At 42.1% G+C, this 27347-nt stretch overlaps 1 protein-coding gene across 9 annotated transcripts in view; it reads left to right on the forward strand.

Annotated features, from left to right (window-relative positions):
* Positions 1-677: 677 nt before the first annotated feature.
* Positions 678-27347, forward strand: part of LOC131810247 (conserved oligomeric Golgi complex subunit 2-like) — a 58061-nt gene continuing 31391 nt past the window's right edge. For 5 of the 9 annotated variants that reach the window (XR_009345499.1, XR_009345495.1, XR_009345497.1 and 2 more), the window contains exons 1-5: positions 678-915; positions 20644-20804; positions 22199-22261; positions 24465-24545; positions 26159-26262. Coding sequence is in view for 3 of the 9 variants with exons in the window: in XM_059137952.1 (XP_058993935.1) it covers positions 844-1065; positions 20644-20804; positions 22199-22265 (450 nt within the window). In the remaining 6 variants the exon portion in view is untranslated. Of the gene's footprint in view, positions 1066-20643; positions 20805-22198; positions 22734-24464; positions 24704-26158; positions 26278-27347 lie in introns of those variants that run through there. The other 4 variants (XR_009345494.1, XM_059137953.1, XM_059137952.1 and 1 more) reach the window with 4 other exon arrangements.

Here is a 27347-nt window from a genome sequence, read left to right on the forward strand (position 1 = left end):
ATTCCGCCCATTCTAGAGCGGACTGGACATAAACATGCTCCCACATCTACTTGTCGGCTGCGTTTTGTCAGCCGGTAGCAAGGTGACTCTTTAAGAGCTCTGAGAACCCAAACTTGTGGCCTCCCCGCAGCTGAGCCAAAGTGGAGCTGGGAGCTGCCCTGAAGACCCGAGGCTGCCAGCTGACCACCTTCCTCCCTACTGATCGCTGGAGCCAAGCTCGGCGGGGGAGAAGCCACGCTCGCAGGTGGGTGCCAGGGCTAAGGGCAGAAGCCGGGTTCCCACAGAGGCCTCCTCGCCCAGGCGGCTGCAGGGGCGGCGCACGGGGACCGGAGGCCTGACACCGGGACGCGCCCCCCACTCTGGACAATCGGCCGCAGAAGTAAAGGGCCAGCATCCGGCCACGGCTGTGCTTCCCGCGGGACAATCTCGGGAGAAGGTCCTGGAAGAGGCTCGCAGGCCGATTTTCCGAGGGAAAGGGCGAGGTGGGGAGGGAGCGCCCCTGACCCTCCCCGCCCCCCCTCTCCCGCTCACCCAGCATCACCAGCGTCCTGGCTGCTCCGCAGAAACTTACGCGAGGTTGTAGTGTCGCCCTCTGCCGCATGGGGGCAGCATCACCTGCTGGCTCAGCGGCAGCGGTCTGCACCCCTCTCTTGGCGGAGGCAGGCGCAGGCGGGCCTGCGGCATCCTCTTTCATTGGCCGAGGCGCGGACGCTGCCATGTTGGAGGAAGCAGTGCCTTCTGTGCGGTGGAAACGCCGTGGCTTCACCGGTAGCGTCGGGGAGCGCAGCCTCCTACCTTTTCTCCTCGCTCGAGTGTCGGTGCTGAGAGGCGGCGGCCGGCGGGATGGAGAGAAGTAGGATGAACCTGCCCAAGGGGCTGGACACGCTCTGCTTCGACAAGGACGAGTTCATGAAGGTGCGCGCCTGGGCTCTGCTCCCCGGAGCCGGCCGTGGGTGGCCTGCCCTCCTTGGCCCTCCGGGGCCTCTCCTCGGGCTTCTCCTGCGGGCTTCCTGGGCCGTCCCTGCCCCGGACGGGTCCTCGGCGGGGACCTCACTGCACTTCACAGTGAGTCTCTTGGCCTCGGGTGGGCTAGGTGCAGCCTGGAGAAAGCACTCCTGTGAAATCGTGCACATTGAATGAAAAGGCCTGAAAGTTCAGGGCAAGTGGTTTTGAGCTAAACGTAAAAGCCCCGGACGCGTAGGACCCGCCTCTGGTACCGTGCGGCACAGTCAGACCGCCGCTCCCCCGGCCTGACAGAAGCCTCCCAGTGCCTTGTGCCTAGAAGCTGAGCGACTGTGCGTTGAACACATCTCTGAATACACGTACTTACCAGGAATCGGGTCAAAAAGGCACTTAACCTAACGTTTATGCCTGACTTTCGTCTTAAGCTCCCGGAATGAGAAATCTGAAAGACTGTACTGTCGTTACTGGTTCTGGTCCAGTACTACAAAGCATACCAAGCTCCTTTTCTAAAGTTGCCCTACTTCTCTTGGTGAGGTCAGCCTGAAGCTGGCAGCAGATAACTGTAGGACATAAACTTACAGAATAGAAATTTAAACTGAAAAGACTTTACTGACAGGAAAGGTTCATCAGACATAGCCTTGAAAATGTCCCAAGGTTTGAATCAGAGCCAGGAGGAGCTTTATCTGTTTTCTGTATCCCTCTGGGTCTGTACTTAAACTATCAAAACGTATATGTTTAATTTCTAAGGATTGGGATTTAGTAGCTGGTTTCAGTGTTAAAAAGTTTTGGCTCTGTAGGTACCTAAAATTCTGAAAAGAGTTTGAATTTCTTACTTTTTTATGGCTTCAAGTCATAATATGTATTTTTCTTTTTTGGGTTAACCAGCTAGTTCCTTTTTGATACTTGCATTCAGATCACATCTCCCAAACTCTGGCTTTAAAAGTGCTTATGTCTGGGGGCGCCTGGGTGGCTCAGTGGGTTAAATCCTCTGCTTTCGGCTCAGGTCATGATCCCAGGGTCCTGGGATCGAGCCCCACATCGGGCTCTCTGCTCAGCAGGGAGCCTGCTTCCACTTCTCTCTCTGCCTGCCTCTCTGCCTACTTGTGATCTCTGTCTGTCAAATAAATAAATAAAATATTTTTTTAAAAAAAGTGCTTATGTCTGGATCCTCTGCAGTGTGGCCATATCATTTTTAATATGTAGGGATGCCTAGACGAAGGTATATTGTACTCTTGTTCTTGTATGGTGATGTTAAGCCACTGTAATAAAAGGTGTAAATTGAATGGAGTGTCTGAAGGAGAGCACAGAGTGAATTCTCGGATCCAGAAACCTTTTGTTAATGAACGACACGTGATGAGGAGAGAGGTCATTGGAAGAAGAAAAGGCACACACACAGACTTAAAGAATCTCAAAGCACGGAAGTCTCTTTAGCTTGTCTGTCTTTGGACTTCGTCAGGCTTTCTTTGAGCCTAACACTAGCATTTTCTCGCACTTCCTTGCCCCGCCATCTTTCTCACTCTGAGCTGACAGAATGCCTTTGGTCAAAGCAGCTTCGGAAAATAGAAATCTCAAAATAGCAGTTCTAAAGTAGGACTTAGAGGTAGGAAGAGAGCAAACTGGGAAAGTGGCTAGAATGCCAGCAATTCCATATTCTTTCAAGGCTCTGACATTTCTGAATATAATGTACAATTTGTAGTGTTAATGAACGTGACCCCTTCATACATAGAAGGAAAATACATAGAACAGCTGTTCTGTGTAAAGTGGTATTGATCTTCTATGTGGCTGCTGGAGATAAAGGTTATATGCAATTTGTGTTTCCGTCAGAGAGATGTTTTGTTAAGTTACAGTTCCGAGGCAGAAATGAGTGGAGAGCTTGCTGGCAGGGTTGTATTTCTACATAGGTGTCTTGTTTGGCACATTTTGGAATGAGACTGAGATGGTAGAAAGGGAGATGTGGTGGGGCTGCGGGTTGCACCTTGGACACTGCATACATTGAGGGGTCCACGTTGATGCAGTCTTCATGGTAGAGCTGCAGTCAGGTTTACAGCAGGAAGTTGCATGGTCATATCTGTTGAGTTCGAGCTGACTGGTGGCAGGAGACTACTTAAAAAGTCATGTTTATGAGATCTAATGAGAAATAGAAGGGGAAAGGTATGCAAAAGAGGTAGGTGATCAAAGTGCAGGAATGGCAGATGGGGAAGGGTCACCTGGGGCAAAGGCACTGGCAACATCATACTTTGTCGGCTTAGAAATACGAAAATCCTTTGGGTTGACAGCCAACTAAGAGATAAGCAGGACATAACGTATTGGTAGTAGGGGGAGAAAGTGTCATAACAGATAAATTAGACCATTTACATGGGTGTGCTATTGACATCACATGTAGCCTTCCTCTTCCATCTCAACATATGACTTCATCTCCAGTCGTACAGAAAAATTAGCAGCCACCCCACGGGACCTCCTCCATCGTGCTGATCATGATCCCATTCTTGTATTTGTCCCCTTCTCCTCCTCACCTGGTACAGGGAGGGGCTCTCCTTCCTCCTCGGGTTCAGTCTTCACTCTGGCTTGGAGTCCATGCCCTCCTGCCCTTCCAGGAGCCTGCGAGGATCCTCTCCCCTGCACTCCTTCCCATCATGCGCTCCTGTTTGATCCTCTCCCACTTGACTGCCCCACCTCTAGGTATTGCCCTGTCACTGTCGCGCATCACAGCCAGTGCTCAGGGGTTGACTTGACTTTCCCACCTTCCACCCTTCAGGCCCTGTCGTTCCACTAAAGAGTTCTTACCAAAACTGTTTCTAAGTCAGCGCACCTGACCTTTCTCTGTCTCCTTACTCGACATCACAGTAGACCAAATGCTCTGCATTGCTTCCTGTCTTTCTTCTACCTCTCTGATGTGTCTCCTGTGCAAAGTCATGCTCCTGGTAGCCACTGAATGCTGATTATGGGTTCAGCCCTGTGTTCCTTTCTTTCCCTAGATGACCTTTTGTGCAGCTTCATGACCACCTATCAGCAGGTCAGGCAGATTCCTGTCTCTGGCTCACACGCCTCCTGAGCACCAGTTCTGTGTATCGGACTTGCTGACCTTTCTTCTCGGATGTGTCTGTGGCCCCTCAGACTCATCAGGTTCAAGACGGAATTCATGAGCACCTCCTCCACTGAAAACCACCTTTCTTATTCTATTGCCTCTCTCGGTAAACACTTCATCCATTTAGCCTGGAGTCGGAAAACCAGAAGTCAACTCCTACTCTGTCACCTTTCCAAACTCTAGTCTGTCACACCAAGTCCTGTGGATTTCGCTTCCTAAACCTCTTGAGTCCATATACTTCTTTCCATCTCTTCTCGTACCTTTGCAGCGCGCCCTTGCCATCACACCGTAGAAGCTTCTCACCCAGTCTCCATGCGCCTTCCTTGTCTTTCTGGCCCCTGGTCTACACTGCAGGCAAGCCACTCTTGTCAGAATGCGGATGTGATCTTGTATGTACCAGGTGACTGGTCAGTCCACCAGCTCTTGAAAAACCATTTTCCCATGCACTCGAACGTATTTCAAAGAGAATCAGTCCCCCATGGGGTAGTTTTCCTTGGTAGACAGTTTCTTTCTGCGCTGAGCCAGTCTGCCTCCTTCGAACTTCTCTGTGTCAGTTCCTCTCTGGAACCTGTGGCTTCGTTGGCACCCCGGGTAGGCACATGATGACCTTTTCCATGAGAAGTGAAGGCAGGAGCCCTCTGGACGGTGAATGTATGTACCCTCATGTTCCATAGGTAAAAGAACCGTGTGTGTGGGTGAGGGGGTAAGTCGTTGAGGCTCCTCCCTGTTCTAATTGGGTGAACTGGGAATTTTGAGACAGGAAGCAGGTCCTGTGTGTCCTTGTTTGCAGGGAGCATGCATTCTGATGGACAAAACGGAAAAGGGGAAGAATGAGCAGCTGCTCAGATCTGTTTGTACTGTGCTGGCTGATTAGCTGTGACCTGCAGATGTGGGTCCCATCCTCGGCTCTGCTCTCTGCCTGCTTATGTCTGACTTGGGGCAAATCTCTCGCCTCCAGCCTTCTGTTTGCTTGTTAGTATAATGAGGTGGTGCTTATCTATGTGATCTTTGCCGGCTCCTCTGAAAAGACTCTAGTCCATCCTGGCTTGCAGATAAGGAAACTGAGGCCTGAGGTGTGATGACTTCCTTTAAAGCCACACAGCTAGTTGGGGCCAATCACAGGCCAGATCTCCTGACCCCCATGCATCAGTCCTTGGAAATCCTACTGTAATATGTTCCTTTCCAGAGGCCACAGGTGGGAACTGAGGGAAGTGGGACAATCAGAACATTAAGAATAGCGCAGAAGATGGCACAATGTCCGCATGCCTTGGCACCTGCATTTCACCAATAGGGCCACCTCTTACCTTAGAAGAAGTTCCCACAGGGCTGGTGATCTGGGTGCCTGGCCTGGAGCTTAGCTACGGTAAATGGGACCGGAGGGAAGTGATGGCTGTTTGAGGTGGACTTTGTTGACGGTGGCTGGAGATAGCAGCTGACAGAGGAGGAAGAGGGAAGAGTGACAGATGGTAGATAGCCGCAGGCCCGCAGGTCAGCCACTGTTGCCCAGGGTGGCCCATCCCCAGGAGCTGTCTTCGTATCACAGGAGCTGAGTGCTTACCCTGTGGGTTCTTAGTTCGATGTCACATCTTGATGACAAGATTCCATTCTCTTCCGCATCAGTTTGAGACAGACATCGTAATGAAATTCTAATTAGCCAAATATGGAATGTAAGCCTGGAACTCATTTTATAGAGAAATTTTCTTATGTGAACTACTTTCCCTGATGGTAGAGGAGTTGTGACGATGTAACATCAGATAAAGTTTATCTGATTGGCACTTGTAAGAAGGTTTCCCGGCAAAAAAGAACTGTTTTTTTGTTGTTTTTGTCCTCCCTTTTGATCTTTCCTTTCCATTCCTTTTTTTTTTTTTTTTTTTTTTTTTTTTTTTTTTTTTTTTTTTTTTGGTCTTGTGAGCGGTCATCTGATTTATAAAAAGATGCAACAAAAAGTAAAATGGTACAAGATAATCAGTTTCAAAAAATAAAAAAGTGAGTGTCTTTAGCCATAGCTCAGAACAGAGGAACTGGGTAAGGAAAATTGCTTGTATGAACTGGCAACAGGAAAAGTTGGTAAAGGAGAGCTGAGGAACTCTATTAAGACATAGGAGTGAGGGGCTCCATCATCATCTGGCATTTGCTCAGTGTCATCTATATGGTTAGAGATGTCCATGATGGGAACTCCAGCAATCTTCTGGGTCTGGGTCTGGGTCAGCTGATGCCACAGTATAACACTCTGAATTACTTCTGTACTGAGCAGTCATCTGCATAGTTTGTCTTGTGTGTACGTGGTAATCATTTGAATCTTGGCTCTTTCGCAATCCTTAGAGCCTCTTGATATTTTCACCCCGGTTTCTCAGTTTCAGCCATTACACAGTCAGTTGTACAACTGGTACACTTGGCACACAGCCCGTCCATCATTGACCGGTCAAGTTTGGCCTAAATAGAAAAGTTGATAAAGTCGGTACCAACCAGGATGTGGTAAGTCGGCCCAGCTGTGTGTTTATATTGGAAAAAGCAGGAGGGATGTTGGGGGACTTCTCTTTCCTTGAGTGCATGGGATCCTTCTTTTCTTTCTTTTTAGGTTTTAATCTGTCCTTCTCTCAGAGAAGGATCTCAGAGCTAAGCATTCGCTTCCCGGTCACATACTTTCTTGCTTTCTCTTGCTTCCCCATGTTCACACCATGCCCATTTCTCCTTGCTTTTGATTTTCTAATTCACTCTTTGTAGTACCATAAAACTTATTTAAATAAAATGTTGGTCTACTAAGTTATTGATTATTAGTAAGTTCTTTGTTCAAAATTTGAGAGCAAGAAGTATTATGTAAATATATCTTTTTGTTATTTAACTAGTCTTACAACATTTAGCATCAAATTTCTTGAAACATTTAAACAAATTAATCACAAACTGGGACTTGGGCTCTTTCTTTCTTTTTTTTTTTTTTTAAGTAATCTCTATACCCAACATGGGACTTGAACTCACAACCCTGAGATCAAGACCTGCACACTCCAGTGACTGAATGAGCCAGGTGCCCTTTGGGCTTTTTGTTTTTAAGTTCCTCAGGTGAGGGGGTGCCTTAGTGGCTCAGAGGGTTAAGCTTCTGCCTTCAGCTCAGGTCATGGTCTCAGGGTCCTGGGATCGAGCTCTGCATGGGACACTCTGCTCAGCATGGAGCATGATTCCCTCCCTCTCTGCCTACTTGTGATCTCTCTCTCTGTGTCAAATAAATAAAATCTTAAAAAAAAAAAGTTCCTTAAGTGATTCTAATGTGTGACCAGTGTTGAGAACTCTAGCACTGGATAATTCCTTTAAATAGCTCAAGAAATTAATTATGAAAAGCGAACTAAAAGCCTACATAGATTATGATTGGTGTTAAATTGAGGGGAAAAAAAGAGATAAAGAGAAGAAACCAGCTGGAACAGAGTGTATTTAGGTACTCAAATATTTGTTAGATGGATAAATACATTTACGGAATGTAGGGTTTTTTTTTTTTTTGTCTCTTCATAAATATGTCAAATGGGTATATAAATTCAACAAAGGAGTTTGATATAAAATTGATGAAAATGTTAGAACAGAAGTTTTTTAGAATTTCAGTGTTACTATTTCATGATGCTTTTAAGATGATTTCTCTGTAGATGGTGGGAAGATCTTGTTAGCATATGTTTTTAATTTCTCAAGCTTGAATAATTTAGTCACCGAACAAAGATTTAGAATGAGTTTTGGGAGACACAAGTCCTAGATTATGTCCCCACCTAGCTGGGTCAGAGATTTGAGAGCAGGCGCTGGAGGGAAGAGCTCCAAGGACATTTTTGTATACATACTGATACCTTGGGCGGGAACACTCTTCCCACATTTCCTGTGGCTAGCCCCTTTGTGTCATTTGGATCTCAACTCATTGTTCTATATTTCCTGGTTCATCCAAGTTAAAATACATCCCATTTGTCACTCAGACCTTTACTCTGTCCTGTTTTCTTTTTAGCTGTGATCACTATTCATTAATCACTATTTGATCACTGTTCATTAATATAATGTTTGTTTACATATTTATTTTCTCATTTCTTCATTAGAATATCTGCTTCTTAAAAGCAGAGACCTTGTCTTTTCTTTTCATGACTGTGTCCCCAGGTCTTAGAGCAGAGCTGGAGTTGCATGATAAATATTTGAGGAATATTTATGGGATATACAGGGACATTTATTCATCTCTGTTGTCCATTGTTTTCAAGAATGGTTGGAAACACACACATACGTGAGCTCACACAAACTTTCTATGTCTTTCAACCCCTATGTAGTGTGCAGATTAGTGCTTAACTATTTTGGTTTTTTGTCTCGATGAAATGGGACATGTTTCAGGGCAGAGCTCATAAATTTCATATGCCCTCTTAGTACTTCTCATCTTTACAGAGTGATGGTTCTGGGGATTCTGCTTCTCGTGGAGATAGTATATAGTGATTTTATAAGTCCATGTATCTGGGAAGGAGTGTTTTACTTCTTGGCAGTTTAGAGAACTTCAATCTTTCCAAATTCCATGTAATTTTCATAGCATTAAAGCTACTAATTTCAGATTATTGGTAAGTTTTAAATGATTAATTCCCAGGTTACTTTGAATTAGTCTTTGTTTGCCATCCCTGATTGCAGCTAGTTAGTAAAGTAGCTAAACTTTTAAACTCTACTTGGTTTTAATTTTGAGTGATGTCACTGCTCCTCTGATGGTTAATGGTTCTTAATTACCTGCAGCTTGTCTGGTTTGCTCATTTATTTTCCTGTGTTCCAACACCTCTTGTGATCTACCAACTTCTGGCCTTTTGGGGGATTTGTACTTTAACTGGGTTCAGATAGGAAATACCCCTGAGTACAAAGAGAAGATATTTTTCTTCTAACTTCACTATCTCCTATTATTAATGTATTACATTGTTGTGGTACATGTGTTACAACTGATGAACCAGCATTGATACAGTATTAATTAATAATCCATGGTTTACATTAGGGTTCACTCCTCTTTCTAAAGTTCTGTGGGTTTTGACAAATGTATAATGTTATTTACCTACTGTTGGTATCTTACAGCCTAGTTTCATTGCCTTGAAAAACCCTGTACCTCATCTATTTGTTTCTTCTCCTCTCTCTGCACCCTCCTCGCTCACCCCTCAGCCCGGGATGTTTTTACTGTCTAGAGTTTTACCTTTTCAGAGGCACCTGGATCGCTTAGTTGCTAGGGCATCTGACTCTTGATCTCGGGGTTGTGAGTTCTATCCACCACATTGGGTATAGAGATGACCTAAAAAATAAATTAAAATAAATAATGTTGGTTAATTTTTACCTTTTCCAGAATGCCATAGAGTTGGAATCCTATAGTATTTAGCCTTTGAAACTGGTCTTTCACTTAGCAATATGCATTTAAGGTTCTTCGAAGTCTTGTGGCTTAATAATTCATCTTTTAATTGTCGAATAATCCGTTGTGTGGGTGTGGCACAGTGTACCTGTTCACCTATTGAAGGAGATTGGATTGCTTCCAAGTTTTGGCGCTTCAGAGAATAAAGCTGCTGTAAATATCCGTGTGCAGGTTTTTGTGTGGACACTAGTTTTAAGCTCTTTTGGGTAAATACAAAGGAGCACAATTACTGATCTTATAGTGAGAATGTGTTTAGTTCTGTGAGAAACTGCCAAGCTGTCTCACACAGTGCCTCCCATTTTGCATTCTGACCAAACAGTGAATGAGTGTTCGGTTGTCCCACATCCTTGCTAGCATTTGGTATTACTAGTGCTTTGGATTTTTTATATTCTACGTGATATGTAATAGTACCTAGTTTAAATTTGCAATTTCTTAATGACATACAAAGTTGAGCATCTTTTCAGATCCTTTTTTTTTTCTGTTTTAAAGATTCTATTTATTTATTAACACCACAAGCACACGGAGAGGTAGCAGCAGGCAGCAGGAGAGGGAAAAAAAGCAGGCTCCTCGCTGAGCCGGGGGCCCAGTGTGGGGTTCAGTCCCAGGACCTGAGCTAAAGGCAGATGCTTAACTGACTGGGTTTCCCAGCCACCGCTCTTTTCACATTTTTAAATTAGGTTTGATTTCTTGTTGCTACTAAGACATCTTTATATTATATTTCTTATTTTAAGTCCTTTACCATGGATGTGTTTTGCAGATATTTTCTCTACTCTGTGACTGGTCTTTTCATTCTCTCTCTTTTTTTTTTTATTTTTAAGATTTTATTTATTTATTTGTCAGAGAGAGAGCGAGCGAGAGTGAGCACAGTCAGACAGAGTGGAAGGCAGAGTCAGAGGGTGAAGTAGGCTCCCTGCGGAGCAAGGATCCGGATGCAGGACTCCATCCTAGGACGCTGGGATCATGACCTGAGCCGAAGGCAGCTGCTTAACCAACTGAGCCACCCAGGCATCCCATCTTTTCATTCTCTTAACAGTGTCTTTTACAGAGAAGTTTAATTTTAACAAAGTCCCTCTCATCAATTTTTTTCTTTTGTAGATCATGCTTTTGGTTTTATATCTGAAAAGTCATTGCCAAATCCAAGGATCCCTACATTTTTTCTTATGTCATCTTTAAGAAGTTTTGCATTTTACGTTTAGGTTTTGTGAAAGGTGTGAAAAGTTTGTTTTTATTCTTTTCATTTCTTTGTTTTTTCTTATCAATGTCCCATTGTTCGGTTCCATTTGTTGAAGACTGTCCTTGCCATTGAGTTGCCTTTGCCTGTGTGTGTGGATGTTTTTCTGAGCTCTCCACTCTGTTCCAAGGACCTGTCTCTTTTGCCAGGCACCTTCTGTCTTAATCACTATAGCTTTAATAGTAAGTCTTGAGATTGGGTGGTGGCAATCCTCAATTTCCTTTTTTTCCCCGCTCTTTAATATTTTGTTGACTACTCTGGGACTCTTGGTTTTCCAGTTTTCCATCCAAATTTTAGAGTCAACATGTTGGTATCCACAGAATAACTTCCTGGCATTTTGATTGGGATTGCATTGAGTCTGTCGATCAGTTTGGGAAGAACTGACCTCTTAACAGTATTGAGTGTTCTTACCCAAGATTATGGACTTTCCACTTCACATCTTACCTTGCTTGTTATCTTTCATCAGAATTTTATACTTTTTCTCATATAGATCTTGTGCATATTTCGTTAGATTTGCACCTAAGTATTAATTTTTTTTGGTATGCTAATGTAAATGGTCTTGTGTTTTTAACTTCAAATTCCACTTGTACATTGCTGGTATATACGAAAGCAATTGACTTTTTAAATTTTTTAATTAAAATTCAATCTCATTAACATATAGTGTACTTTTAGTTTCATGGTTAGAATTTCGTGATTCATTGGTTGCATACAACACCCAGAGCTCATCCCAACAAGTGCCCTCCTTAATACCCCTCACCCAGTTACCCCAACATTCCCCTCTCCAGTAACCCTCAGTTTGTTTCCTGTAGTTAATTCTCTTGTGATTTGCCTCCCTGTCTGTTTCTATTTTTTCTTCCCTTCTCCTAAATTCATCTGTTGTTTCTTAAGTTCCACATGTGACTGAAACTATATGGTATTTGTCTTCCTCTAGTTCCATCCATGTCCTTGCAAATGGCAAGATTTTGTTCTTTTTGATGGCTGAGTAATGTGTGTGTGTGTGTGTATGTATACCACATCTTCTTTATCCATTCATCTTGATGGACATCTGGGCTCTTTCAATAGTTTGACTATAAACATTGGGGTGCTTTTGCCCCTTTTGTGTACTTTGGATAAACATCTAATAGGGCAATTGCTAAGTCGTTGGGTTGTTACATTTTTAACTTTTTGAGGAGCCTCCATACTGTTTTCCAGAGTTGCATTCCCACCAACAGTGTAGGAGGATTCCCCTTTCTCCACATCCTCGCCAACATCTGTTGTTTCCTGACTTGTTAATTTTAGCCATTTTGACTGATGTAAGGTGGTGTCTCATTGTGGTTTTGATTTGTATTTCCCTGATGCTGAGTGATGTGGAGCCCTTTTTAATGTGTCTGTTAGCCATTTGGATGTCTTCTTTGGTCTGTTCATGTCTTCTGTCCATTTCTTGACTGGATTTTTTTGTTTTTTGGATGTTGAGTTTGATAAATTCTTTATAAATTTTGAATACTGGCCCTTTGTCTGATACATCATTGGAAAGCAATTGACTTCTGTATTTTAACTGTGTATTGTGCAGACTTGCTATAATCACTTGACTAGTTTCAGGAGGGTGTGGGGTGTGAAGTCTTTGTATTTTCTGTAGACAGTCATGTCATCTGTGAACAAAGTTTTATTCTTTCCCAGGTTGTATACCTTTTGTTTCCTTTTCTTACCTTATTTCATTAGTTTGGCCTTCCAGTATAGTATTGAATAGTAGTAGTAGGAGGGATATCATTGCCTTGATTCCCTGTCTTCGATTTTCTCAGTATTAATATCATGTTAGCTGTGGATTTCTGGAGACATTCTTTATCAAGTTGAGGAAGTCCTCCTATTCCTAGTTTCCTGAGGGTTAATAATGAAGAGGTGTGGATTTTGTTAAATGTTTTTTTTCCTCCCTTCATTGATATGATCATGTGATTTTTTTTCTGTTGATATGATGGATCACATTGATTTTCTAATGTTGAACATTTTCTAATGTTGCATACCTGGAATAAATCCTACATGACCCTGGTGTATAATTTTTTAATATAGTGTTTGCTTTTATTTGCTAATTTTTGTTGAAGATTTTTGTGTCTGTGTTCATGAGAGATACTAGTTTGTAGTTTCTTTTCTTGTAGTATTGGTTTTGGTGTCAGGGTAATAATGATCTCCTAGAATGATTTAGGAAGTATTCCTTCTAGTTTTACTTTCTGGAAGAGATTTTAGAGAATTGTGTAGTATTCCATAAATGTTTGGGTGAATTTACAGTGATTGGGGTTGTTAGCAGTAGCCCTCCCTTCTTTCATCTGATATTAGTAATTTATGTCTTCTAACTTTTTTTCTTTGTTTGCCTGACTAAGGGTGTATCTGTTTTATTGATGTTTTCAAAGAAACAGACTTGGGGTTTATTGATTTAAAAAAAAAAATCCTGGTTTTAATTACATTGATTTCTGCTCTAATTTTTTTTTTTCTACTTCCTTTAGGGTATTTTTTAATGATTTTATTTGACACAGAGAGAGTCAGTGAGAGAGGGAATACAGGCAGGAGGAATGGGAGATGGAGAAGCAGCCTCCCTGAGCAGGAAGCTCTGATGCAGGGCTCTGTCCCAGGACCCTAGGACCATGTCCTGAGCCAAAGGCAGATGATTAACCAACTGAACCACCCAGGAGCCCCTCCTTACTTTAGATTTGATTTTGTTGTTGTTGCCTAAAATGGAAGCTTAGATTATTGACTTTAATCTTTTTTTTCCTAATATTTGCATTCAGTACTGTATTTTCCCTTTAAGCAGCATTCCACACATTTTGCTACATTGTATTTTGTTGAGACTGGTCTCCTGTAATTTAGAAGTGTGTCATTTAATCTCCATGTATTTTGGACTTCTTCAGCTATCTTCTGTTACTGATTTTTAAAGATTTTTTTTTTTAATTTATTTTAATTCCATTGCGGTCTGAGAACATACTTGGTATAATTTTTATTTTTAAAAATTTGTTCTGTTTTGTGGTCCAGAATTATTCTGTCTTGATGAGTGTTCCATATGAGCTTAAGAAGAATGTGTGTTGCACTATTACTGGGTGAAATTGTCTGTGTACATCTGTTGTACGGTAATTGATGGTGGTGTTAAGTGTGCCATGTCTGGACTGAATGTGCACATCTGTCAAATCCTTGTTGCCCTGCTGCTGGATCGGCCCATTAATGATGGAGAAGTGTTGAAGTCACCAGCTGTGATAATGGAATTGTTTATTTCTCCCTGCAGTTCTGTTAGGTTATGTCTCACCTGTGTTGATCAGGTACACATACATTAAGGATAATTGTGTCTTCTTGGTCAGTCGATTTCTTTATCATGTAATGCTGCTCTTTATGCCTGATAATTTTCCTTCTCTGAAATCTGCTTTGTCTGAAATTCATGTAGCTACTCCATTGTTCCTGTGATTAGTGTTACTTTGGATATTTTTAATGTATCCTAGCATTTAACTTGTTGATATTTAAGTTGTTTCATTTTTCATCAAAATATAATTCACAAAGCATAATAGTTGCCATTTTAAAGTGTACTCTTCTCTGGTTTTTAGTATATTTACTGTGTATATGGTACATACATCACTTCTGTCTAATTCCAGAATGCTTCCATCACCCGAAAAATAAACCTCTTAGTTCCAATTCTCCCCTCCCCTTATTCCCTGGCAACCATGAATCTACTTTCTGTTTTTATGGATTTGCCTTTTCTGGAACATCTCATATCTGTGGAATTGTATAACACGTGGCCTTTTGTGTCTGGCTTCCTTTAACCTGAGAGTAGAATGTTTTCAGACTTCACTCGTGTTGTAGCATGTAACAGTTTATTCCTTTTTATGGTTGTGTAAGAGGCTCTTCCACATTTTACGTATCCATTCATCAGTTGATGGACGTTGGGTATATACTCTTTTGGCTGTTACGAGCAGCGCTGCTGTGCACATTCATGTACAGGTTGTGGCAGGAACATCTGTTGTCAGTTCTGTCGGTGTCATACCCCTAGACGTAGAACTGCTGGGTAATTGTACGTGTGTAACTTCTTGAGGAGCTACCGAGCTGTTTGCTGCCTTAGCCACACTATTTTACATTCTCACCGAGAATACAGGAGGGTTCCAGCTTCTCCGCCTTCTTGCCAGCACTTTTCTTCTTCTTTTTTTCTTTTTCTTTTTCTTATTTTACCATAGTTGTCCTAGTGGGTGTGACGTGGCATCTGCATGTGCTTTTGATTCGCATTTCCCCAATGACTAAGGATGTCGAACATCCCGACATGTGCTCTTGACCGTCTGTGTATCATCTTTGGAGAAATGTCTATTCAAAAGTCTTTGGCTTGTTTTTAAATTAGGTTATTTGTCTTTTTGTTGTTGAGTTCTAAGAGTATATTTGCATATTCTGGTTATTAGGTCCTTGTCAGACAAATGATTTGCAGATACTCTCTCCCATTCTGTAGGTTGTCATTTCAAGTTCTCCGTAGTGTCCTTTGATACATGAAAGTTTTTATTTTGATCAAGTTCAGCTTATCTAATATTTCTTATTGCTTTGTGTATCATGTCTAAGAAAGCTTTTCCCGATCCAAAGTCATACAGATTTTCACCTGTTTTCTCTGAGTGTTACAGTTTTTACCCTTACATTTAAATCTTTGATCCATTTTGAGTTATATTTTTGTGTATGTGTGACGTTGCTGTTCCAAGTTCATTCTTTTGCATGTAGATATTCACTTGTCCCAGTAGTAGGCACTCGAAAAGACTGTTTTTCCCCCCATTAAATGGTCTTGGCATCCTTGTGAAAAATCAGTTGACCGTAAATGTATGGGTTGTAAATACTTTCTTTTTGAATACTTGGGAAATCTACACTATAAAGTAAAACCATTCCTAAAGTAGTAAAACCATTCTTGGTTAAGTGAAATGGGTCTCTATTATGGCACTGTGAGTTTGGGTTTGCTTTTCACAGCAAACGCTGCCTAACCCAGTATTCACAGATGTTCCGAGTTATTTAGTCATGTGTTATGCAACTTTTGTTTATCTGAGAACAAATGCATAAATGGTAAATTGAGTACTAATATTACCTAATAGCATTTGTTCACTGAGGCTAAGTTATATGATTTATTTATTTATTTATTTAAGATTTTATTTGAGAGTGAGAGAGTGCAGGAGCAGGAGGAAGGGACAGAGGGAGAAGCAGGCTCCTTGCTCAGCAGAGCGCCTGATGTGGAACTCAAACCCAAGAGACTGGGATCATGACCTGAGCCAAAGGCAGATGCTTAACCACATAGGCACCCCAGTTATACAATTTAGAATGCCATCATGAAGTTCAAGAACTTTCAACAATGTGTAACTGAGGCAGGGAAAGTGATCGACCTAAAGGTATACAGTTGGTGAGTAGGATGGCCAGGATTATGAACCGAGACCCCCTCCCGTGATGTACTACATAACTATGATGTAAGGTCTGAGATGGTCTCAGGAGAGAAAGGTCCAGGCTAATTTGGTCACCAGTGTAAGGAGCAGGTGGCTCTCTGTAGATGACTGTGAAATTACGGTTTGGTATGAAGTCCTTCTCTCTGACACTAGCAGGATCAGTCTTTGGTTGTAACTAAAAAAGTCAGTTTAAACAAGTACTCTTAGGGAATAGTACATACAGTTCTTAGCATTTAATTGGAAAAAATATATGTACATTTATTCTTCATTGAAACAGAGTGCCAGGTCTTTTCTCTGGAAACTGGCCTGCAGATTAGATTTCTGAGTTATCACAGCACTTGGGTCGCTCAATAGGTTAGGCATCTACCTTCGGTTCAGGTCATGACCCTGGGGTCCTGGGATGGAGTCCCGCATTGGGCTCCCTGTTCAGCAGGGAATTTCCTCCCATTGCCCCTTTCCCTGCTCATACTGTCTGTCTGTGTCTCAAATAAATAAAAAGAATCTTTAAAAAAAGCTTTCTATGTTGTCTTTTTTTGCATTCAGTTTCAGTTTCTTTAACTGAATTGAGTGAGAATCCTGTGATCACTCCCTCCCTGCCTGGTACTTGGTCATCTCACCCATACCTAACTTAGCAAAAATTTTCTTATTGATTTCTTTGTATCAAATCTTTCCAAAGTAGCTGTGTTAGTTTTCAAAAGAACAGTGATTTTTTTTTGCAGTCATATTTTGTTGGTTTACATAGTGTTTAATGAAAAGTAAGTGTAGGTGTCCTTAACTAGTTTGGGAATCATCACATTTGATTCTTGCTGACTAAACAGGTCATGGAGTAGCAGAGTCACAGGGGAATTAGATAGTAATTTATTGCCTCTAAGCATATAAGCCTACCAGGGTATCACAGTATTGTAAAGGGGAAACACAGGATAGCTAATCCTGTGAGACCAATACTTGGAAATAGGTTATGAAAGATTTGGAACATATGTTCAATGGGACACTCAGCATGCACGTAAAATATTAATAGAAATGTATGTGTTTTATGTAAAGACATTCAAGTTATATTTTTAGATGGGAATTTTTTTTTAAAAGAATGGGTTTTTATTTTTTATTTTTTTATTCTTTTTTTAAGATTTTATTTATTTATTTGACAGAGAGAGAGAGAGGTCACAAGGAGGCAGAGAGACAGGAAGAGAGAGGGGGGAAAGTAGGCTCCCAGCTGAGCAGAGAGCCTGATGTGAGGCTTGATCTCAGGACCCTGAGATATGACCTGAGCTGAAGGCAGAGGCTTAACCCACTGAGCCACCCAGGTGCCCCTAGATGGGAAATAGTTTAGAAGAGCATGAATATTTGTGTGTGTGTGTGTACACATATGTGTGTGTACACACATACATAGAGAAGGTCTGGGGTTTCCATTCAAGATGGAAAAAACCCTACAACTAGCTGAGTGACTCCTACACATTAGGTGAGTAAGGAAAAAAACCTATGTTGAAGTAAGAATCAGTCTTGCCACAAACCCCACCCCTGGTACAGCGACCTGGGATTGGGAGGGTACTCAAAACCCCAGGCTTCTCCCTGAGGAGCAAAGGGTTTGAGCCCCACTTCTGGCACCCCAACTTCCAAGACGTACATCTAAGAGACAAGACCCCAAAACATCCAGCTTTGAAAGCCATCAGAGCTTGCACCCATGAGACCCACAAGGCTAGAGCAAACTGAGAAACAGTTCTTAAAGCAGTCGCCCGCGAATAGACTGACCCACCCTGGAACTCAGCACAGAAGCAGCAGACTGAAATGGGTTCAGATTTCTGTGAAAGAGGCTCATTTGCTTATCTTAAAGCCCTGAGGGGCAGGCATCTAATTTAACCTGGATCTGGGAGCCTAGTAAGGTATTCTCCAAAGATGGAGCTGATGGGTACCATCTTTGCGCTGTCCCTCTACCTCGCTTCTGCTTTCTGGTATCTCCTGGAAAGGAGCTTGAATGCTCGTATGATGCCCCGAGGTTTGCAGTTGCTACCCAGGGTATACCTCTAGATCACCTGGCTCTAGCGGCCAACAAGACTCACACTCACGGTAGTGAGTATCACAGTATTTACAACAACCAAGACTTGGAAATAACTAAAGTGTCCACCAACGGGGTGAATGGATAAAGAAAATGTGTGTGTATACGATGGAATATTACTCAACCATAAAAAGAAGGAAGTCTTGCCATTTGCAACAACATGGATGGACCTTGAGGATATTGTGCTGAGTGAAATAAGTCAGACAGAGAAAGAGAAATACTGTATGATCTCCCTCACATGTGGAATCTAAAAAACAAAACAAAATGAAGTCATAGAGAACAGATTGGTGGTTGCCAGAGGCGAGGTTGTGGAGGAAATAGATGAAGGGGTCCAGTGGTATAAACTTCCAGTTAATAAGATAAGCCTTGGGGATGTAATGTACATCATAGTGACTGTAGTAAATAATACTGTGTATTATTGTATATTAATTTTATTATTTTTTATTAGAAATATGTATTATTAGCCCCAGGGTTACAGGTCTGTGAATTGTCAGGCTTACACACTTCCCAGCACTCACTGTAGTACATACCTTCCCCAATGTCCACAACCCCACCACCCTCTCCCTACACCCCTCCCCCCAGCAACCCTCAGTTTGTTTTGTGAGATTAAGAGTCTCTTATGGTTTGTCTCCCTCCCAATCCAATCTTTTTTTTTTTTAAGATTTTATTTATTTATTGGACAGACAGAAATCACAAGTAGGCAGAGAGGCAGGCAGAGAGAGAGGAGAAAGCAGGATCCCCGTTGAGCAGAGAGCCCGATGTGGGGCTCAATTCCAGGACCGTGTGATCATGACCTGAGCCGAAGGCAGAGGCTTTAACCCACTGAGCCACCCAGGTGCCCCCCTCCAAATCCAATCTTGTTTCATTTTTCCTTCCCTACCCCCACACCCCCCACTTTGCCTCTCAAATTCCTCATATCAGGGAGATTGTATGATAATTGTCTTTCTCTGATTATTTCACTCAGCATACCCTCTAGTTCCATCCAGGTCATTGCACATGGCAAGATTTCATTTCTTTTGATGGCTGCATAGTATATTATATATATATATATATTTTTTTTAAGATTTTATTTATTTATTTGACATAGATCACAAGTAGGAAGAGAGGCAGGCAGAGAGAGAGGAGGAAACAGGCTCCCTGCTGAGGAGAGAGCCTGATGTGGGGCTCGATTCCAGGACCCTGGAATCATGACCTGAGCCGAAGGCAGAGGCCTTAACTCACTGAGCTACCCAGTGCCGTATATTATTATATATTTAAAGTTGCTAAAGCTTAAGAGTTCTTAGCACAAGAAAAAAATGTGTATGTTTGGTGATGGATGTTAACTAGTCTTAGGGTGATCATTTCACAACAGATAAAAATATGGAATTTTTATGTTGTACGCCTGAAACTAACATGTGTCCATTATATGTCAGTTTCTTTAAAAAGTAATTGATATTTTATTTTTTAAAAAATTATTTATTTATTAGACAGAGATCACAAGTAGGCAGAGAGGCAGGCAGAGAGAGAGACAGGGAAGCAGGCTCTCTGCTGAGCAGAAAGCCCAATGCGGGGCTTGAACCTATAACCCTGGGATCATGACCTGAGCTAACGACAGAGGCCTTAACCCACTGAACCAGCCAGGCACCCCAAAAGTAATTTATATTTTAAAGAGAAAGACTAGGGCACCTGGGTGTCTCAGTCAGTTAAGCATCTGCCTTCGGTTGAGATCTTGATTTCAGGGTCTTGGAATGAACCCTGGCATCAGGCTCCCAGCTCAGCAGAGAGCCGGCTTCTCCCTCTGCCCCTCCTCCCACTTGTTCTCTCCATCTCTCTCTCTCAAATAAATAAAATTAAAAAAAAAAAAAAAGTAAAGAGAAAGACCAAAGCAAAGTCTGGAAGGATGTTAATCGCTGTGTTAAATAGTGAAGAAAAATAAATATTAACAGTGCTTAACTGCAGAGCATTAGAGAGTGGGTGATTTTTTTTTCTCTCTCTTACATAAGTATTTCTTGGTTGGTTGAAAGTTTGACAGTGAACATTTTTTACTTTTAAAATTAAGAAGAAGGGGCGCCTGGGTGGCTCAGGGGGTTAAGCCTCTGCCTTCGGCTCAGGTCGTGATCTCAGGGTCCTGGGATCGAGCCCCACGCATCAGGCTCTCTGCTCAGCGAGGAGCCTGCTTCCCACTTCTCTCTCTCTGCCTGCCTCTCTCCCTACTTGCGGTCTCTCTCTCTGTGTCCAATAAATAAATAAAAACTTTAAAAAAAATAAAATTAAATTAAGAAGAAAAAGCTGTTTCTATTTTGAGAAGAGCCTCTTTGAAATGTATAATTAAAAGAAATAAAATGCCTGTAGAGTTAGGCAACTGGAGAGAATGGTCTTGGTGAGGGGCTCCCTTTCCCATAATCTTAGGAAGTGAGCAGACCCCCTGATGTCCCTGTGTGTGTTCCCCTGCAGTAATACAGCCTCTTATTCTTTCTCTGATCTTAATTTTTCTATGTAAAATGTGGTATCAGTGCAATCATTTTTTCTCTCTGGTTTGATTTTCAGGAAGATTTCGATGTTGATCACGTTGTGTCTGACTGTAGGAAGCGTGTCCAGCTGGAGGAACTAAGAGGAGATCTGGAACTCTACTATAAACTTTTAAAACAGCCATGGTTGAGCTCATCAACAAGGATTATGCAGATTTTGTCAACCTTTCCACAAACTTGGTAAACCTGAAATTCACAAGTCCTATACACACACACACACACACACACACATTTTCTCTCTCCTTCATATTTATTAAAAGGGCAGAGTTTTTAGAAACCTTTCAGTTGATTACCCCACCAACCCCACCAGAAACTTGAAGAAATTACCAATTTCATTAATAAAAGAACTAAACTTTTTGGAATACATTTTTTTGTTTGTTTTAGTTTTTATTCATTTAAGGTTGCTCTAGTTTGATTATGTTTCAAATTCATTAGTCAACAGTGAAAAGTAAAGGATAATAATACCCAAGGGGTTGTTTTATTAGTTGCTAAGTCCTGAAGTCTTCCTTGATTTAGACTAATTTGTAGGAGCAAATGTCCACCACTCTTACAATGTTTAATTTACTCCCAGGTATATCTGTTAGCCAGAGCTAGGTTGAGGGAACATTGGCCAATATTGATATTTTAAAAGTTTGGTTTTATAAAAATATAAGAATGATTTGCAGTGAGCTTATCAATTGTTTGTAAAAGCTGTTTAGAAATGTTGAATTTTGGGGCGCCTGGGTGGCTCAGTGGGTTAAGCCGCTGCCTTCGGCTCAGGTCATGATCTCAGGGTCCTGGGATCGAGTCCCACATCGGGCTCTCTGCTCAGCAGGGAGCCTGCTTCCTCCTCTCTCTCTGCCTGCCTCTCTGCCTACTTGTGATCTCTGTCTGTCAAATAAATAAATAAAATCTTAAAAAAAAAAAAGAAATGTTGAATTTTGTTACTTGGCAGAAAAGTCTCCTTGTTGATGCTTCATTTTGTTTTAAATCTGTTTGTCCAGAGAAGCACAGAAAGTTGCAGCTTCGTGGGAATTTCAAGAAGCATTAAAATTAATGATGCACATTTGCTTTTGGGAAATATACCACTAAGATAAATATCCCAATAGGATTTAAAACCTAGAAAATTTTACTTCTGTTTAATTTCTATTTTTCTCAAGGCTTATAATAATGTTTAAGAGAGACGTAGCCCGTGCTCGCTTCGGCAGCACATATACTAAGAGAGACGTAGCCCGTCAGACTTTCACATCAGCTGGCTGAGTATCATCAATTACAGACAGAGAACTGTTTACCTTCTGTGAAAATTTTTCACATTCATTTAAAATGTCATCTAAAGGCAAATTGTTCTTAAGGAAACTTTCGTTTCTCATGACTTCCCTTATTTTTATAGTTCCATGTATTTCAACAGATTTTTTTCATATTCTATGAACAACATTAATGGCCAAATAACACTTCTGTTGTTTAGCTAGTTATGTAGCAAAATACGGTTGTGCCAAAAAAATAACTTAAATCTGGTACTGCTTTGATCGTTAAATAGATACGTCACTATTACTTCTTATCGTGATGTGTTTGTGCCAACCTGGTTTTGCCTTTAGGTTGGCATGGACAAAGCCCTCAATGAACTTTCTGTGCCTTTGGGACAGTTATGAGAAGTTCTGGTAAGTCCCCAATTAATGAAAACAGTCTGCTGTGACGCCTGTTGTCCTCGTCGGCTTTTCTCTAAGAATTCTTTTCATCTGTTAGTTTGGTGGTACTGGTGGTTGTATTTTAACGGTTCATGATTATAATATTCACCTTCAGAAGAGTTGTAAATGATTTTGTTTTTGCATATGCTAAAAACCTAAAAAAAATGTTCGATTTGAAGAAGACATATTCTCAGAGTAGACAACCTTAAAATGTCAGGGGAGAGGAAGCATATTTCCAAATTCAACTTATTAATGCCACTTTGGTCATATGTAAGTGGTTTCTAACTTACGAATGACTTGTATTTTAACAGTTTGTAATCTTGTAAATATCCCCCCCCACCCCACGTAATCTACATGTGGTTAGGTTCCTGGGCTGATCTACAAAAACTGTGTAATCCCTAATGGAACTGAAGGATAATATAAATAAAATGTAATACTTAATAAATGTTACATTTGCATGTTCTCTCAGAAAAATCTCTGTTGTGGGAATGGGACTCCCCACCTCTAAGCCATTGGGAATAGGAACTCCACCTGGGTGAACAGTGGAGGGGCAGTTGTGGCATCACTTCTAACAGAAAACTGTGCTGCCCTGTCTCCCCCCCCACCCCCCCCCGTCTGTGTCTGGTGCCCTGACTTACGGCCTCTGTCCGTTCTGATGCCCTGTCGTAAATTTGTCATAAACTGCACCATCCTTCCTTGTCTGTCTCCTCTAGCTTGAGTGGCCTCGTGCATCCCTCCGCTAAGACAGTGCCTGCATCCTAGAGAGAATATAAAGAGAACATAATTTAAGGGAAGACACAGTACATGGTTAGAACCAAGAAAAATGCGGAGTAATGGAAATATCAGTGCTGAGAAGCCTAGGGGAGGGGCAGGCAGGAAAGAGTTCGTGAAACAGGTAAAAATCTTGAGTTGTGCCTTGAGGTAGCCAATACTTTCCATGGTTTATGTCTCATTTGAATTTTACAAAATCTTGTTAAAGGTACTTTTCCTTGGAATGGAAGGGAATTTCGTGGTCCGCTGTTGGATTCCACACCAGCCGCTGTGGGGCTCTCCCACTGCCTCCTTGGTGTGCCTCTTCCTTCCGGGGCCTCATAGTGGTGTTGTTTCCCAAGCCTAGCCTTCCTTTGGCCTCCCACTCTTCTCTCCCTGGAGGCAGATTTGCTCTACTCACACAGCTCCCGTCCCACCTCACCCCCTGCCATCACTGTATCCCCTCCCTTTTCCATGGGCTGTTTTTATGGCCACTGTGGTCCTGCTCAGCCATAGGCCTGACCTGCCTTTCTGGTCCAAACTCTGAAGCTGTTCTGTGAGATTCTCAGACCTCTGAGGGATACGACTATATCTGTCTTTATTGTATCCCTGTGGGCTGCCACCATACTGACGTCCAGGAGGTGTTTCATAATGTTGATGGAGTGAATTAATTCACCTTCCTGTGGAATTTTTGTGATATGCCTACTTCATTCTAGTTGTTTCTGTTAACCTTTGTTTTGGCCCTAATTCCTAATTATCTCTTTATTCATTAGCTTCTGGACATGTTTCTCTACCTCTGTGCTCTGCCTTTTTCTGGTCTTCTGTTCTTCATTCTTGATTCCTGGTATTTCCATACCCACATTTCATCATCATGCATCAGTGCTTTGACATTCTCTCATTCTCCAAAATATGCAGAATCTAAAGACCTCATCTCAGTGAAGTTGGCCCTCCATTCCTATTTCTGCTTCTCTCCAGAAGGAAGCCTGCAGTGCACATGGCTGTATGCCTGTCTGACCCTGCCCCTGAGTGTGTGTGCACTTACATCTGCTCCCCATCCCCTCCCCACCTCGGCAGCTGTGTACACATGGCTTTCAGAGTCCGATTTGAGCCCCGTCGCATGTCCAGACTCTCCTGTACTTTGCTTCATATTATCTGTTCTCCATTCTAAGCCCCCTCATCCCCATAACTTTCACTGTATATATGTCATTCTTCTTCTGGCCATGCGACCCTGCCTTCGTGTCATTATGCCCCCAGATCATGAGTCCCCTCAACAGTAACTATGTCTGGTATATCATTTTTTTTTTGTCAATATCTGCATAGTACTGGAGCACAGGTATTAAGTTCTGTGGAATTGAATGAGATGTAGGAACTTGATGATGTGACAAAACAATGTCTGTAATACGTTTTATTTTTTATTCTTTTAAAGAGTCTCAGGTCATCAGTCAGTGAAGGAATTCGGGCAGTAGATGAACTAATGTGTAAACAACAGGACATAAGGAAGAAAAAGGTACCCTCCAGTAGATTTCTTATGCTGCATGCCAGTTGAAGCCCTCTCCCCTTTTCTCCACGAACTTGTCAGCACTATTCAGCTTTTTTTCAAAGCTCTCACGCATGTGCATTTTATGCATTACGTCATGTTATCTACCTGAAATAATAAGACAGAATTTCAGAGGTACCCACACAATCTCAAGATCACCCACTTTTTCCAGAACAAGAAACCGTGATAAATGTTGTCGGTGCAGCGCCTGACAGTTAACGACTGTATAAATTGTCAGCGGCCCTGTAAAGAAAATAGTCCTATATTAGAGACTAGGGGAGAAGTGGGCTTTCCAAAGCAAACTCAGGATTCTGCCGTAGGTTTGTTGTTATTTTCTGATCCTGTGTTCTTTATGTTCTGGTGTTAACTTTAATTTTTTCAATTCCCAGTAGTTAGCATGTGATGTTGGCTTAGTTTCAGGTGTGTGAGACAGGCAACGGCTCTGTACATCTGAGGGCTCACCCCGGGAGTGTGCCCCTTAGTGCTATCTCCAGTTTCAAGTGTCCCCGATGTCATTCATGATCATAACGATGTAGGGGCACAGTGGGCATTGGGAGTCTGGGCTTCTGACTCTCGCCTGCTGCTCTGTACTATGTTTTCTATGTGTATTATTAGCATATTTGTTAAAATCTCAGTGGGGAGAAAGCCTGTTTGAGGGACCTTCTGTTTAATTCGCCTCTGGATCTCCTCACAGCTTTTGTCCAAAGAATGCTTGTCATGCGCTTCCAGACAAAACAGTAAGCTTTATGAGAGCAGGGTGTATTTCTTGCTTTATTTTCTCGTGCCCCCCCCCACCCCCACCCCCTGTCGGAATGAATGTCGAGCTCCCAGGGGTGTTCAGGAACTATTTATTGAATGGATGACTTTGTATTTTTTTGTTCTTTAAGGATGAGAGTTTTCATAATGTCCCTCAACCTCTTTGATAATATTTGTAGTGTAAAAGGTCTTTAGTGATTTGGTGCTTGGCCATATAGGTATATGCACATGTAAACTGAGAGGATCAGTACGATCGGAAGCCAAAGTTAAAACATGAATAAAGGGCCATAAGAAAACAAATGGAGGGGAGCCTGGTGGCTCAGTTGGTTAAACGTCCGACTCTTGATTTTGGCTCAGGTCATGATCTCAGGGTCATGAGATTGAGCCCCACATTGAGCTCTATGCTCAGCAGGATGTGTACTCGAGATTCTCTCTCTCCCTCTGCCCCTCCCCTGCACGTGCACATGCAGTCTCTCTCTCTCTCAAATAAACAAATCTTTTTAAAAAAATAGGAAAGAAATGCCAATAGAAAGATTCAGGTTGGGGAAAAGAAGAAATAAGAGTATAGAATATGAGAAAGCAAAGTCTAGGGTTTTTTTTTTTTTCTATATAAACTTGCAATAGAATATGGAAGTATGCTTATTCTAGAACTAAGATTTGCATTCTTGAGAATTCTTTGTTTCATAGAAATATTCAAAATATAGCATGCCCTATATATTTGAAGTTAACTTTTGGTCTTATATTTTCCTGCATTTGGCATGGGAAATAAAGATGATTAAGAGTAAAGATGGTGACGTTTTTTCTTTGCTTAATTTTTATTTTTATAGATGTGTGTGTTGATGCTTATACAAGTTATTTGATCAGTTGAAAAGATTGAAAAAATCTTAAATTCACAAAGTTCTAAAGAAACCTCTGCACTAGAAGCAAGCAGGTAAGCATTTTTTTTTTTAACTAAGTAGCACATAAATTAATACTTCACATCCAGTCTAATTAGGCGGGGACGGCTTAGTTAGAATTCATTTCTAAACAAGAAGAAAATCCAGGTTTGTGGCTAGAATGTAGCTCCAGGAGAGTGGAGAGCATGAAATGGTGAAATCTATAACACGTTCCTATAAACCCTTTGGTTATAGACCACAGTTCCAACACGTCATTATGCTTGCAGTGGAAAAGTATATTTGGAACCACCTTCCCTGAGGACTAGCAAAGTCCTGTTGATCTTTAAGGCATACCTACCATTCATCTTGGTTTTTCTCCATCTCATTTTTTTTCCTAGACATGCCCAGAGTATTACCATTGATGTATTTTGCACCAGCATTATATTATTATGAAACAGTATAGGGCACATCCAGTTGAAATTTACAAACAGGAAAGAAAAAGCTTATGAAATAGGAAAAAGATGATGGCTCTCTTTGTTATACTGTGATTGTCTTGTTCCCTTCCTGGTGTGAATTTTCAATCAGCCAGGGTAGATGAGTGACTCAGAAAATGAGTAGTTAGGTCCTGTCAGCACCGTGAGACACACAGTGGTGCAGTGGGAGTAGCCCGGGCTGGTTCTGCACATACCAGCTGGGCTGCCTGCGTCAAGGTCGCATGGTGCCCTGCGTGCCCTGCGTGCTCTGTTATGTGAGGCTAACAGTCCCTCCCCCTGCAGGCGGAGTTAGGTTTCTAAATTTTAGGAATTAAGGTTTTAGATTTGGAAGGAACTTGAGAGACCATATGCTCCACATGTCTCATGATGGAGATTAAGAACGGACACATCCCAAAGGAAGCGATTCTCTGGTCCTAGGTCTCTGCCCCCTTTCACATCAAGGCATTCAACTAAGTGGTCAGCCTCCACTGTGCTTGTGTCTCTAGCCCGTTGCACTCGTGCTTCTGCCCCGTTCGTCCACACTTAGCAGACAGTCTGTACGCGGCCCTTCTGCAGCCCATGTGTCTCCAGCGGCTCTGCTTTGCTGCAGCCCTTGGCAGCACCTGCAGCCCCTCCGGCCATGTCCACGTTCGGCCCCTGGGGAGCTG

The sequence above is a fragment of the Mustela lutreola genome, chromosome 10 (assembly GCF_030435805.1).
Source record: "Mustela lutreola isolate mMusLut2 chromosome 10, mMusLut2.pri, whole genome shotgun sequence".
Classification (NCBI taxonomy): domain Eukaryota; kingdom Metazoa; phylum Chordata; class Mammalia; order Carnivora; family Mustelidae; genus Mustela; species Mustela lutreola.